The 15,106-nt window shown below is 30.3% G+C and overlaps 1 protein-coding gene across 6 annotated transcripts in view; it reads left to right on the top strand.

The window, feature by feature from the left end:
• Positions 1 to 15,106, top strand: part of LOC107437684 (protein madd-4) — a 295,061-nt gene that overhangs the window by 216,258 nt on the left and 63,697 nt on the right. For all 6 annotated transcript variants that reach the window (XR_015429639.1, XR_015429640.1, XM_087153040.1 and 3 more), the window contains exon 6: positions 13,574 to 13,703. Coding sequence is in view for 4 of the 6 variants with exons in the window: in XM_087153040.1 (XP_087009166.1) it covers positions 13,574 to 13,703 (130 nt within the window). In the remaining 2 variants the exon portion in view is untranslated. The remainder of the gene's footprint in view (positions 1 to 13,573; positions 13,704 to 15,106) is intronic.

The following is a 15,106-nucleotide window of genomic DNA, read 5'->3' as shown; positions in this document are numbered from 1 at the left end:
GTAATACATTTTTTTCTATTCGCGTAACGAAAAAAAAACCACTTAAAAAGCAATAACTAAATATGTTTCGAACACATAACCATGTAAACAATTAAATATCTTTTAAAGAAAGAAAAAATAATAGAAAATTGTCTCGGTATTTAACGTTCATTTTCAACACGGTCATTTTTCTTATTTACTAGCTTTTATAATGGATGCATGAATACCAAAACATTAGCGTGCCTGCAGACACAACTTTAAAAGCTCACGTTAATGTTTACAGTTTTTATCGATAAAAAGCACTGCACGACATTAATCGATTGGTAAAAGATTCATTCACTTTCGCTAATCATTAACGTAGGTCAGTAACTTAGGGTTTTTTTTTCTGTTTAATTTTGGTAAAGTTGTTCATTCATATTAACAATACCGCCCCCTTGCATTAAACTTTACTTAAACAATGGACATGGTTCAGCTATAGAATAGAATGAAGTACTTTTGATTCTTCGTGACTATGTCAGTAGCTTGTAGTAGTCAAGAAAAAACATCAAAATATCATTATGTATATGATCTGGATCGTGATAAAATGTTTCCGTCAATAACAGGTATTTTGGAAAATATGGTGTGGTGCGTTTGCACAGTTGGTGTTAAAAAGTTAAAATTAGTATGTTTTAATCTTATATAAAATCGATATTCTCCATTCTAAAGATAGTTTTTTAAAGTTACTTGTTTCAAAGTTACATTCCCTATGCGCCGCGATATAGTTCGATTAGTATATTTTTTGTTCTCCTTATTGTCATATTTAGGTTTATTCTTTGTAATATATTGATTGTCCAATTTAGGATTTCTTTTTCGTACTGGTTGTCTGATTTAGGTTTTATTTTCCGCTTTGTTCCGTGACGATTGTCTGAGTTTTAATAATGTTTTTTTTTTTTTTTTTTTTTTTTTTTTTTTTAGATTTGGAAAATTCTTATTTATTGCAATTAATTTTTAAAAAAAAAATCATAAGCTATAGGAAATAGAATAAATAAATAATAATTGTTTCGGTCATGTTTTCAAAGAAAGAAATTTTTTTTTAAAAAACATAGATAAAAAAAATTTGTAACATATTTATTTTTATGTTCTTAATCTGAAGTGTCTCAAGATTCGTTATACTTAAACATTTTGTATTCGTATTTAATTCTATCGGTTTCAAGCACCATCTGTGACTCAAACGCGCAAACCGAAAACTCAATTAGTGTTACTTTTTTCTGAAGAATCCGTATCTGCAATGAAAAATAGTGGTTCATACTTAAAATTTTAAAATTGTCCTCACTTTATTCTGAGGGGATAGGGGTGTAATACCGAGTTTTGAAAAATTTGATAACTTTAAAAAAAATATTGAATGCCTTTTTACTTTTTCAGTCCGAAGTATATTTCTCGAGATCACCATTTACACACTTTTTCATACTCTGTATAATAAAAATAATATCTTCTTCGTAAGTAGTAAAAATATCTAACTTTCTTAGTTCTTATATCAATGGCGATTTAAATATTTTGTGAGATTTAGAAAGATGTTTTTCTAATAATTAAAATAAAAGAAAGAATATTTTTTCACCTCAGTTTTTTTTTTCAAAATGAGCAAGTAACTGTTTTTCCGTTACGACCCTTTTTTTCTTTCAAGAAAATCTGATATCTGTACTTACAGTGTCATCTTAACTAAGTAAGATGGTATCAATAATAATAATCGTATAATTAAGATCGTCTTATTAATAATCATATTAAGATCATCTAAATAATTAAGATGGCAACTTAAGTACAAATATCATATCTTAGAAACAACAACTCAACTTATTTAATGATAGTAATGATTATTTAACTCATAATCATTATCTTAATAATAACAACTTATTGATAACAATTTATAAATAGCATCATTATAACTCCATATAATTAAAAATAATATATTTGCGAGCATTGCGAGTTCTTATCTTACTTTTTAGTTCTTATTAAAGGCGCGTTTAAAATTTTGTGAGTTTAGTAAAGGTACTTTTCTAAGCCATTTCGCTAATGATTAAAATAAAGGAAAAATTTTCTTTTTTTATCGCGCTTCTATCTCAAAATGAGCGAGTAACTGTTTTTCCGTTACAACCTTTTTTTTCTTTCAAGAAAATCTGATATTGGTATTTACAGTGTCATCTTAAATAAGTAAGATGATATTAATAATAATCATCATATTATTATTAAGATCATCTTAATAATTAAGTACTATAAGTACATCTTAATAATTAAGCACTATAAGTACAAATATCATATCTTAGTAACAACTCAACTTATTCAATGATGATAATGATTATTTAACTCATAATCATTATCTTATTAATAACAACTTATAAATAACATCATTATAACTGCATACAATTAAAAATAATATCTTTGCGAGTAACAAAGTTCTTATCTTACTTTTCAGTTTTTATCAATGGCGCGTTTGAAATTGTGTGAGTTTTGTCAAGATACTTTTCTAAGCCATTTTGCTAATGATTAAAGTAAAGAAAAAATATTATTTTTTTTATCGCGCTTCTATCTCAAAATGAGCGAGTAACTGTTTTTCCGTTACGACCCTTTTTTTTTTCTTTCAAGAAAATCTCATATTTGTATTTACAGTGTCATCTTAAATAGGTAAGATGATCTTAATAATAATCATCGTATGATTAAGATCATCTTAATAATTAAGTACTATAAGTACATCTTAATAATTAAGCACTATAAGTACAAATATCATATCTTAGTAACAACTCAACTTATTTTTTTTTTGTCGTATGCCTGTTTAGGCAGAGGGGTGCGATTGTTCTTGTTTTTCAGTGGCGCCATCTATGGCGAAGAATTCGACTTCTGCCACACTATTCATTCAATCACAAGCCCGTTTATAGGGCGGGTCACATTCACACACACAAAGGATAAAGGACATAGAACACACAGAGAGAAAGAAACATTCATGCCTTGCCGGGGATTCGAACCCAGAACCTTTCTGATGCAAGGACAGTTCCCTGCCCCCTACACAACCGGTCGCCTTATGCAATGATGATAATGATTATTTAACTCATAATCATTATCTTATTAATAACAATTTATAAATAACATTATTATAACTCCATATAATTAAAAATAATATCTTTGCGAGTAACAAAGTTCTTATCTTACTTTTTAGTTCTTATTAATGGCGCGTTTAAAATTTTGTGAGTTTAGTAAAGATACTTTTCTAAGCCATTTTGCTAATGATTAAAATAAAGGAAAAATATTCTTTTTTTTATCGCGCTTCTATCTCAAAATGAGCGAGTAACTGTTTTTCCGTTACGACCCTTTTTTTTCTTACAAGAAAATCTGATATTTGTACTTTACTGTGTCATTCTTAGTGTCTTTAATATTTTTTCCAATAAAATATTTCAAAATGAGAAATGATTATTGAGCCGCGAAAGACTAAAATTGATTACGTCTAGCAAATTTGAGTCAATTTGTAAAGATTGCATTCACTTTATCATCTGAAATCCTTGACTAATACTTACAAATACTTGCACATCTATCTTGCGAAACAGGGGCAAACTAATTTCTTTTCTATTCAATTTGCAAGATAAATGTACAATTTAACGATTACTTTGTATTTTTTTTTAAAAGTATTTGTTCTCAGTAAATCATAAGATTATTTTCTTTTAAGAACTAGCTAATCCTGTTTAGTTCCGTTATGTGAAAGCGTCATTGTCTCAAATTCAGTGCTATTCTGTTATGGAAATGCATTTGGGATTTAATACTTGAGATTAATCCTTTTAAAGAAATGCGTATAGTTTAATTTTTCTGTTGAGTGTGTTGAATAGTTAAGTTGGGTTAGAAAAATAATATGATCGAATAAATAGTGTGTAATTGTGTAAAATAGCATTTGAGTTCTGAATTGGATATTGTGTATTTTGAATTTGATCTCTTTAATGTTTGTTGGAAATATAGACATAAAAATTAAATGCAATTTTTTAAATTAAATTTTATTTAATTATTTATTAAATTAATTTTAACATTCTTGTATAATAAATAGAGTAATTATATAGATGGAAAATAAAATAGATTATTCGATAAGAAATAATGAGATAAAATGCAGAATTAATGCGTCTGAAATATCTTTCGGCTGATTTTCGAAAGCTCTTTTGTCACATAAAAAACATTTTTTAGAGAATAATTTATTAATTTTATAACTGTTGAGAGTTTGTTACAGTTATTCATGAGTGTTATGAACTAAAAATGACTGATAACGGGCAGTGATATAACTTTTTTAATAATTGAAGTCCCAGAAGTTTCTATAAGCCATTACTAAGCACATAAAAATTAGCAGAAATAGAGAATCAATAATCGATTTTAATAACTTTTATTCAGGTGGAAAATTTCACCGAAATGTCGATTTTAAAAGAAAAAAGAGTTTTATTATGCTTTGAATATTTCAGCTATCTACATGTTCTAACTCCTAGATAATTTTTACGACTGGATGACATATAAATATATAATTGAAAATGCATAATTAATTATTAATTATAGTTTTACTTCGTGTGTAAAGCATTTAAACTAGGGCTTTTGTATTTCCTTTGTCAAAAATAATTCTAAAAACAGACTTAAAATGTACAACGTGCAAATACTAAGTAAATAAATGGACCACTTCGAATAACTTTTTATATAATGATCAGATCTTCACATTCTACGACTCAAACTTAATGGTTCAATATGCTAATGGTTCAAATATGCTAATTAATTAGTTCAGACAATATTTTCTGTTAAGAAATCAGTCACAGAATCATACTTTCTCTGAATAAGCATACCCTTGTTTCAGACGGACTTTGATTTCTGCTATTCCAAAATATGGGGGCTAGTCGCTATTTTTGCATATATATATATATATATATATATATATATATATATATATATATATATATATATATATATATATATATATATATATATATATATATATATATATATATATATGTAACCGTCGTTGATCAGCCGACCAAAATTTTTGGGTTGAACCTAATTTTGTACCTAACCCTGTAATTTTGAACCTAATGCAGAAGACAAGGGAACTCCTGGACCAAGCATTGAGCGAAAGTTACCTTCTTGGAAAACCACGAGAACCTCCCACTGTAAGCCTGACGGCAAGGAAACTCTAACCCATGATCCGTTTACCACTGAGGATATTTCACGTCAGCACTGTGGTCGGTGCAAGCGGGATGCAGAAATCGTATCGACCAGCCATCGCTGAGATTCGTACCTAGTTCACTTCATTAGAAGGCGAACGCTCTATCCCCTAGGCCATCGCTGCTGTTGCAGCAATCTTCGAAATATGGTCCCGATAGTTAAATCAGGAGAGGGGTTTAAAGTTTGGATCCCTTAATGATAATCTTACTTTTTGCGGACTTCGCCACATCTCCAGATCTTATTAAGCGAATTGAAAAGGTTTTGCACACAATTATAAAATTCGTTTATCCAAAGAAAACTCTATACAAAAAATAAATTCTAATAAATATTTATTATATTATTTAATAATAGTGAAAAGAATTTTAAATTTTAAGGTATAAAATTTTTTACATAATTTAAAAAACTAAAATTTGATATGGTAAAGTACAAAATTTGAGCTGAATCGGTCGAATAGTTACTAAGAAATCGAATTTTAAATGCATAACTAGAACGTGAAGATCGGATCATTAGACCAAAACTTATGCAGAGTGGTCCATTTTTTTGCGCATTACAGGAATTTTCTATTGAACGTTATTTTAACGCTATATAACGAGCAATAGTGAGTGGGAGAAGAGCATTCGAGTTACATAAATAATATGCCGACCAAGTGACCGAGCAGTCAGCTTGCCAGACTGAAGCCAGTGGTTGCGGGTTCAAATTCCGCTCAGGTCATGGATGTGTGCTGTTCTCTATTGTTTGATGTGTGAATGTGGTCCACCCTATAAACGGGCATCTGTGGTTGTGTGGCGTGGGTATTATTGCTCGCATCCGTCACTTAGTTTCACAGGTATCCACTGGGTAACGTTAAAGTCCCGCAGTAGACTGATCGTTAAGACGCGGCTCCCAGCAGATCACCGAAGTCAAGCATCACTGATTGCTGTCAGTGTGCTGGTGGGTGACCACTTGGATCAGTCTGCGTAAGGACCGAGGGTGTGCGGTATGGGTCCCCGTTAAACTGTTCTACCGTAAAGTGCTCGACTTCACGTGCAGGTCGTCGGGCTACCGAAGCGGTGGTGCCGTCCCCTCTGCAGAGGATCAAAATTGTGATGGCATGTCTTCGGATCATCCTCAAAAATTTTTCCCAGACCGTCGCCAATAGCCCATTATGCAGCTCTGGTGCGACGTAAATGAACTACAACAACGACAACGTTAAATGAGTAATACTTTTGGCATCTTCCGAGGTGAAAAACGAAAGTTCAGTGCCTGCCGTTAAAAAACCATATAAATAATATAAATATATTAATATAATTTGATAAAATGTAGGTTCATGTGCAGTTAGATGTACTGGAAGTTCAGCTAAAATAATTACTGCGTTTCCTAAATTAGAAAACAAAATCTTAAAATGTACCTAACAATTGTGATTTTTAAAAGGAAACGGAAATAAGTTCAAAAATTAAATTTTACGTTGATCAATTAAAAAAAATGCATGCAATCAACTAATCATTAATAAGCATACACCATTTATCCTCTTACAATTCTCCTTTCCTTTTAAATGACGGAAACCACTAAAAGCTCTTCTCCGAAAACAATAATGTTCTGCAAAACACTAGAAATGGCATATTCAAAGTCCAAAAATAATAACAGGAAAAAAAGAAAAGAAGAATAAAAGTAAGACGGAGTCCAGAAAATATCACTTTTATGAAGCTTAGCCCAATATTGGAGTGAAGAATCCAATTTAGGTGCTTGCTTCAAAATGGCGGGTCCTTTAACTTGACTTCATTCTGCAAGCATGATATTTTGCGTGACTAACTTAATATAAATATACAGGTGGAAGAATGGAGCCCTCCCTCATTCTCAAGAAAAATGAAGGGGGTGGTCAGAAGTTGGGCCTCTGCCCACCTGACCGGTATATAGAACAAATAAATAATGCAAGCTTACTCTACCGTACATTGTTCTTTTTTTATGTATCTGAGTGTGCTCTTTCTCGTGGGTAAAGACAAGAGACGTGGCTTTTTAGCAGAAAAAAATTCTTTTTTTAATCGATTTAAGGAAGAATTTTGTTTCCTAATGTCGAGTCAAGAAAATTGAATATACTAACAGAAACTTTAACAATAAAACGGTGGCATTTTTTTAAAAGGTATGTTACAAGTAATTACTTATTGTACATATTTTTTTTAAATATCATTTTATTTAATTTTTCGCAAATTTTAACTGAGGTACCAGTAAAAGCTTTTGTTGTAAAGTAATTCTAATCAGTTTCTTCATTTGGTCAATTTTATCCGGAATTAATTAATCTCAATCTTATCAGAATTAATTTAATAATTGAAGAGTTTAGAGGACAAAAATGCTCTAAGAAGTTACGCATGTTCTTAGGGTTTTTCTAAAGAGTTATATAAGATTAATGTTTAGGGGTCTTGAAGAGGTTACATGTGATTCATGATCTTGGAGTTTTCTGAGGGGTTATATAATATTCATGTCTTAAAGAGTGAAATAAGGTTCATGTTCTTAAGGAACTTTCTTAGGAGCTACATAAAATTCATGTTCTTACAGGGTTTTCTGAAAGGTTACAAAAGTTTCGTGTTCTTAGAGAATTTCTGAAGGTTACATAAAAGTCCCGCAGTGGACTGATCGATAAGACACGGTTCCCAGCAGATCACCGAAGTCAAGCATCACTGGCTGCGGTCAGTGTGCGGGTGGGTGACCACTTGGATCAGTCTGCGTAGGGACCGAGGGTGTGCGGTATTGGTCCTCGTTAAACTGTGCTACCGTAAAGTGCTCGACTTCTCGCGCAGGTCGTCGGCTACCGAAGCGGGGGTGCCATCCCCTCCGCAGAGGATCAAAATTATGATGGCATGTCTTCGGATCATCCTCCGGGATGTTTCCCAGACCGTCGCCAATAGCCCATTGTGCAGCTCTAGTGCGACGTAAATTAACAACAAACAAACAAAAGGTTACATAAAAATCGTGTTCTTAGGATTTTTATAAGGGGTTACATGAAACTCCTATTCTTAGGTGTTTTCTAAGGACTTACTTAAGGTTCATGTTCTTGGAAGTTTTGTAAAAGGTTGCATAAGTTTCAAAATCCTAGAAAATACATATCTTCTGTAATTTTAAAAAACAAAATAAAAGAATTCCTTTATCGAAACATATAAACGCATAAAAAACAGCAATTGAACTATATTTATAAAATTTTCCTCCAGAACTTTAAGAAATCTATTTATTGTCGATGTGTTTTCGAGGGCTGTTTAGAAAAAGTTGATCTCGCGATGATTAGAATAATTCGTGATAGTTTTTGAGGAAATAAAAAGAAACCCTTTTCTGTTGTTGTTGCTGTCGCAGGCTATAAGGTACTGGGGTTGCGTTTGTTCTTGTTTTCCAGTGGCGCCATCTATGGCCAAGGCTTAGAATTCCGTCCCAACCATGTGTCACACCCGTTTATAGTGCGAACCCCTTCATTCATCCACAGATCGCAATTTTGATCTGATCTAGAAAACGATCAACCTCCAATCCAGTACCCGAGAGGTATTATTTGCTATGGGAACATGGAGGACTTTTAGACCTGACAGATTTAACGTGCACCAGTCACGATTTATTAGTTTTACCAGTCACCATTACCCTAGTCCCTCACATTAGCAGCTTAGGACGTTTCCAATGGTATTAGTCAGATAAATAAGTGTTTGAATATGAAAAAAGATTTGTCAAACATCTCAAGTCTCTGTTTTCCATTATTCATAGTTAAAAAACATTAATATCATAAAAAGTCCTCATAAAAATATTCTAAATATAATGGAAATATTTTAATTCTACAAAATAATTTAATTAGAGCATTACGTAAATCGACCGCCCATTGCACGACATTAAATCTGAAAATGAAAGTATTAGCAGTCTCAAACTTGACAGGTATTTTATAAGAACTTCAAATATAACACGCCGTAATTTGTTAGCCATGGTGGCTTAGGGATAGAGCGCTAGCCTTCAAATGAGGTGGATTTGAATCCCAACGAATTCCGGACCCGTCTCGCACCTACCACAGTGCTGACGAAAAATATCCTCAGTAGTAGACGGATCATGAGCTAGAGTCCCCTTGCCGTTAGGCTAACCGTGGGAGTTTTTCTGGATTTTTCTCACCGTATAACGCAAATGCGGTTTAACGCCATCAAAAAATCCTCTACGAAGTCAAATTTTGCTCAATACTTCATCCAGGAGTTCCCTTGTATTTTGGATTGGGATCAAAATTACAAAGCTGCGAAGTTGAACATTAGTAGCAGTAAACCTAAAATTGTATCGGCTATTATACGACGGTTATGAAATAAAATAAAACGCAGTAGTCTTTTTGTCATTGTTTTTGATCCTATTGAGTTTAAAATTTTTTGAATAATTTAAAATATATGATATATAAAATACTATAATTCAGTTTGCATTCTTATCTGAATGCAAAGAATTTTAAACTTATTGCAAAGAAGCAATAAAGGATACCACAAATCTGCAAGAACAAAGTTCTATCCAATCCATTCATTAGTCCAATATCCAATCCATAAATTTTGTACAATCTATTGCATTACAATCAAATTCTGTTCGTTCTTTTCAAATTATCAAGTTTGTTTCCTATGGCATTTATAATATTTCGATTGTTCGATTACAGATCCATCTAATTGCTTCTAATAATTAAGTTCGTTTATAAAAACATTTACATTTAGTTTGTTCTTCCAAAATTCTATCTTATCTATTTTAATAGTTCGTTTTCAAAAATAGTTATAAGTTATAAGTTCGTTTCCAAAAATATTTGTGTTGAAATTCTTTATTACAGTTCTATCTAATCGCTTCTAATAATTAAGTTCGTTTATAAAAATATTTACATTAAAATTATTTTATTACAGCTCTTTTCACTTTTTTTTTACCTCATAAAATTTTCTGAATCTTTCATATTTAGAATTTTCTTTCACAGTCCTATCCAATCTCTTTAAATAATCAAGTTCATTTTTTAAATTATTTACAGTTTGTTCCTTCTATTATAGTTCTATCCTATCTCCTAAAACTATCAAATTCGCTTTCCAAAGTGTGTTTTCAAAAACATCTACATCGTTTTATTTTAGTTGTATCCACTCTCTTTATATTATAATATTTTCTAAATCATTTATTAGACGGTTATTTTACAGCCCTATCCAATCTCTTTAAATAATCAAGTTAGTTTTGAAATAATTTATTGTATTTTGATTGGTCTTTTATAGTTTTATGCAATCTCCTTAGGTTATCAAATTCGTTTTCCAAAACATTTATACACATTTATATTTAGAGAATATTCAAATCAAGCAAAGATAGCATTTAATTTACGTCTTGCCTTCGATGATAAATCTTTGCCTTGATCTCCATTTTCAAGCTCCAGCGTTGAAAAGAATTTCTCAGTTTAAATTTACATATAAGAAACTAATATATTTTCAAATACGTAACCTCTTAGTTGCCCCTCGTGGGGTCGGTGTTTTTCTCGAACGAATAAACTGATTCAGAAATAAATCAACTAAAAGAAAAACATGCGAACTAGAAAAAAAAAATGGCGATTCTTTCTTTGCTATAAATTTTGCTTTTTACTGGATTAATTCTTACCCATTCTTACGTTATTTTTGTTCGGACAAGACTAATGAAAAATGACTGTCTTTTATGCTGCCAACTTCTGTTATAGAAGAACATGCAAGGAACTTTTTTTTCGCCAACCCTTTGCCAGTCTGTGTGCATCTATCGTTTGGGTTTTTTTATTTTTTTTTATTCCAAGATAAGCAGTCTTTTATTAATACATTCTTACTTTCTTCCTTCCAATGCTTGTCAGAAACTTCAGTAAATCTTGAAGAGAGGAAGAAATAATAATGAAAAAAAAAGTTTCTATCTTAAAAAAAGACGTCTCTGTAAGGATAATATTTTATAGTGTTGAGGTAATTTTTCTTACAAGCTTTCGCCTGTTTAGAGTGGATTCATCACTGATGTTTCTAAACGTTTACTTTCATAGTTTTATTGAGATTAACATTTTGCTGTAGCAAATTTTGTAGTGGTTATGACCTTTTAAAATATTCTCAATTTGCGCTTAGAATCTAATTAACCACTGATTTTAAGCGTATTTGTCCTAGATGCGAAACTCAATAAAATTATTTTAATAAAAAGTTGTTTTTTTTTCTATATATGAAAGTAATTTTAAAAATGATGGCGAAGTATTTTGAGACAATTAAACAAGATATGTTTTATAATGTTAAACTGTTGCAATTAATTCAAATAGTTAAAATTTTGTAATAATATATTTTATGTATTTAAAGTTTTAATTTATCCTTATTTTTCTAGTGTGGGAGTAGTTTTCTTTACAAGTGTTTAGAGTGGATTCATCTCTGACGTTTCTAAGCGTTTACTTTCGTAGTTTTATTGAGATTAACATTTTGCTGTAGCAAGTTTTGTAGCGGTTATGACCATTTGAAATATCCTCAATTTGCGCTTAGAATCTAATTAACCACTGATTCCAAGTGTATTTGTCCTGGACGTGAAACTCAATAAAGTATTTTAATAAAAAGTGATTTTTTACGAACAAAAATAATTTTAACTGAATTAACTGTGAAACTGAATTAAATAATTTTATAAAAATTGTTTTTTTTTTCGCTTACAAAAATAATTTTTAAAATGATTGCAAAGTATTTTGAGTTTTTGGAAAATTATACAAGTCTTATAATGTTTTCAACTGATATTAATTCAAATAGTTAAAATTATGTAATAATACATTTTATGTATTTCATGATTTAATTTATCTATATTTTTCTTGTGGGGAAGTAGTTTTCCTTTTAAGTGTGCTTACAGTGGATTCATCATTGACGTTTCTAAACGTTTACTTTCGCAGTTTTATTTGGATTAGCATTTTGTTATAGCGAATTTTGTAGTGGTTATGGCAGTTTTGAATATCCTCAATAAGAGTTTAGAAACTAATTAACCACTAATTTTAAATGTGTTTGTCCTGGACGTGAAATTCAATAAAGTTTCTTAATAAAAAGTAATTTTTTACGCATAAAAATAATTTTAAAAATAATTGCAATGTATTATAAATTTTGGTAAAATTGGACAAAATATGTTTTATAATATTTTTAACTACTACAGTTATTTTCTAGTGGAAAAGTAGCTTCCCTTGCAAGCATTTACAGTGGATTCATTATTGACTTTTTATAAACGTTTACTTTCGTAGTTTTATTGAAATTTGCTATTTGCTGTAGTTAATTTTTTTTGGTTAAGGCTTTTTGTATTTAGAATTCAATCAAACAATGACTTTTAATGTATTAAGAATCAAGCAAGTGAAACTCAAAGTGTCTTAATAAAGAGTAATTTTTACACTTTACAAGGCAAGAAACACTTTTTAAAATAACTTTCAAATAATCGCCGAGTATTTTAAATTCGCAATTTCTAGAAAAATCGAATATTGTATATTTCAAAATAGTTTTAATTAATATTCATATAAACAATTAAATATATAAATTTCTAATGTAATATTACATTCTAAAAATTTAAGTTTTGATGTATCTACAATTTATTAGGGAAATAGTTTTCCTTACAAGTTTTTAGAGTGAATTCATCGCTGACATTACTAAACGTATTTATAGACCAATTCTAACAAATAATAATAACAATGTTATAAGGCCTAAGAAATCTAAACTAACAAATAATATTATGCCTGGGAAAATTCTGGTAAAATTATCATACTGTGGAGTAAAAGAAACTATAATTGTGGTTAATAAACCAAAATATACGGCATTTAAACCATTTATTTGGTAATTTTTTTGCTCTTATTGTAACGGCATACGGGAAATTCTTGTTTTCAAAATTATATTTCTCAGTACTACCCATTTAAGAAGAAATACAAAGGTGCAAAAGTAAATTTAACCGAATAAATGATTTTTATGTCATGCTCTAAGGTATCATGATAAAATCACCAATTCATATATTATAAAACTACATTCTATTGTTAATTTAACCGAAATCATTACGCAAGCAATTCGTTAAAAATTGCCGAGCTTTATAGTGTCCCCACAGGGCCAAAAACACGGTACATTTTACCATATACTGTCAGTTTAGACCAAACTTTTTTTTTTCTCAGTGTACAAATTCCAAGCAATCAAAACATTTGAATATAATTTAATCATTGAGCCAATAGATTTTAAAATTTTTATTTTAAAATAAATACGTGGTAAAAAATACCAGGTACTAAGTAATAAGAAACTCTAAAATCGTTTAAAGTTATCACTTAGAGTTTTATATTACATTTGATTTTTGTTCTTAGTTTGGCTATTAATATCGTATTAATGTCTACATTCAATTCAACGCAATTAAAGTCCTATGATTTAAGAGTTCATAACATTATACATTTTTGGTAAATATAATATTTTCATTTCAGGTTATCAAATGTCAAGACCTATTTGTCTGAACAAGGCTAACGAAAAAGAAGTGGATGAATTGTTATGCAACAGAAGTGAAAGGAAAGTACCAGAAATCAAAGAATGTAACCCGCATAAATGCCCGCCAGTGTATGTCATTTTATAAATTTGATTTACTTACTTAAAGAAATATATGTTGTGTATAGTTTTTCTATGGTAATAACTCCCTGCCACAAAGTCTGAGGCAGCCTGATGCTATGGAAACAAGAATAGCGCATTTCAGGGAGGGTTGCTTCTCTTCCCTCGAGGATTAACACGGTAGACCGAAGAAAAAGATTACTTTTTTCTCTCCGATCCGAGCCAAAACTTGTCCTAAACAATGACCCCACACCCCTACTTGAAATAGTTATACCTCGCTTCCATAGTCACCGCCACGGGTCCAGACAAATAGCAACGGTAGTTCTTACTTTAGACAAACTATACATTTTCCGCTTAGCGAAAAACACAAACGTTTTATGTATTTTAATTAATTTACTAATAAAATAATTTTGTGAAAACCCGAATATTAGTTGCTAGGTCATATCCCAATATGCGATCTATCTGTACAATAGAAATTTTTTTAATAGTTGAGTTAAGTTTGTTCTTTTAGTACCACTGTCTAGAATACATTTGCCCGGCATACACTTCACCGATGTTTCTTTAAGGTTAAGTGCCACTTCCCGGGATACATTTTCTAGACATACCCAACTATGATGTCTTTTTAAGTTGAAGTCCCATTGCATGATATACATATTTCTTGAAATACCCTACATTGATTTTTAAGATAATGGGCCCCTGCTCGGCGTACCTTACACCAGTGGTTCCCTAATCGTGTTCCTCGGAACTCTAGGATTCCGTGGAAGAGTAGAAGGGGTTCGTGAGTTAGTACTTTTTATAACTGGTGATGAGTTTTAAAACCTCTGGTTACATTGAGACTCAACCTATAATTTATTTAATCTTTCGGTTGCTTTTATTAAATAATTTCAAGTAAAATAACAATGAAATAGAAATGGTATTTTTAGAAGAAAATATAATATTTTTAATGGCAATATATTGAACAAATTATGAAAAGAACAAGCATTTATAAAATACTGCATTAGTAATTTCTATCACTCATTTTAAAACAAAAAATATAATTTTTTATTAAAGAATTACTTTTCCTAATAACCGTTTTCAACTCGAAGTAAACCATAATTCAGCTTATTTTACTTATTTATATTTATATATCAAAAGCAAATTCATAACTAGACTAGATATGGAACAAGGACTGCATATTTAATTGTCAGAGATAAGAGCTAATTTAAGAATATTAATGACAAAGCGATGAAAAATCTTAATTTCTCAAATTTAATATTTTGAAAATAGTTCTTTTTTTAATAGGTAATAAGGTTCACATTTACTTTAATTAACTTTATTTATAAAGTCTGAGTTCCGCTGAAAGAAGATTGATTATTTAGTATTTCATAGCTGAAACACTAACGTTTTTCATAGCCCTACACTAATGTTTTTTAAGG

The sequence above is a fragment of the Parasteatoda tepidariorum genome, chromosome 10 (assembly GCF_982258835.1).
Source record: "Parasteatoda tepidariorum strain Cologne lab strain chromosome 10, Ptep-v5.0, whole genome shotgun sequence".
NCBI lineage: Eukaryota > Metazoa > Arthropoda > Arachnida > Araneae > Theridiidae > Parasteatoda > Parasteatoda tepidariorum.
This window is presented reverse-complemented; position numbering and strand designations above follow the sequence as displayed.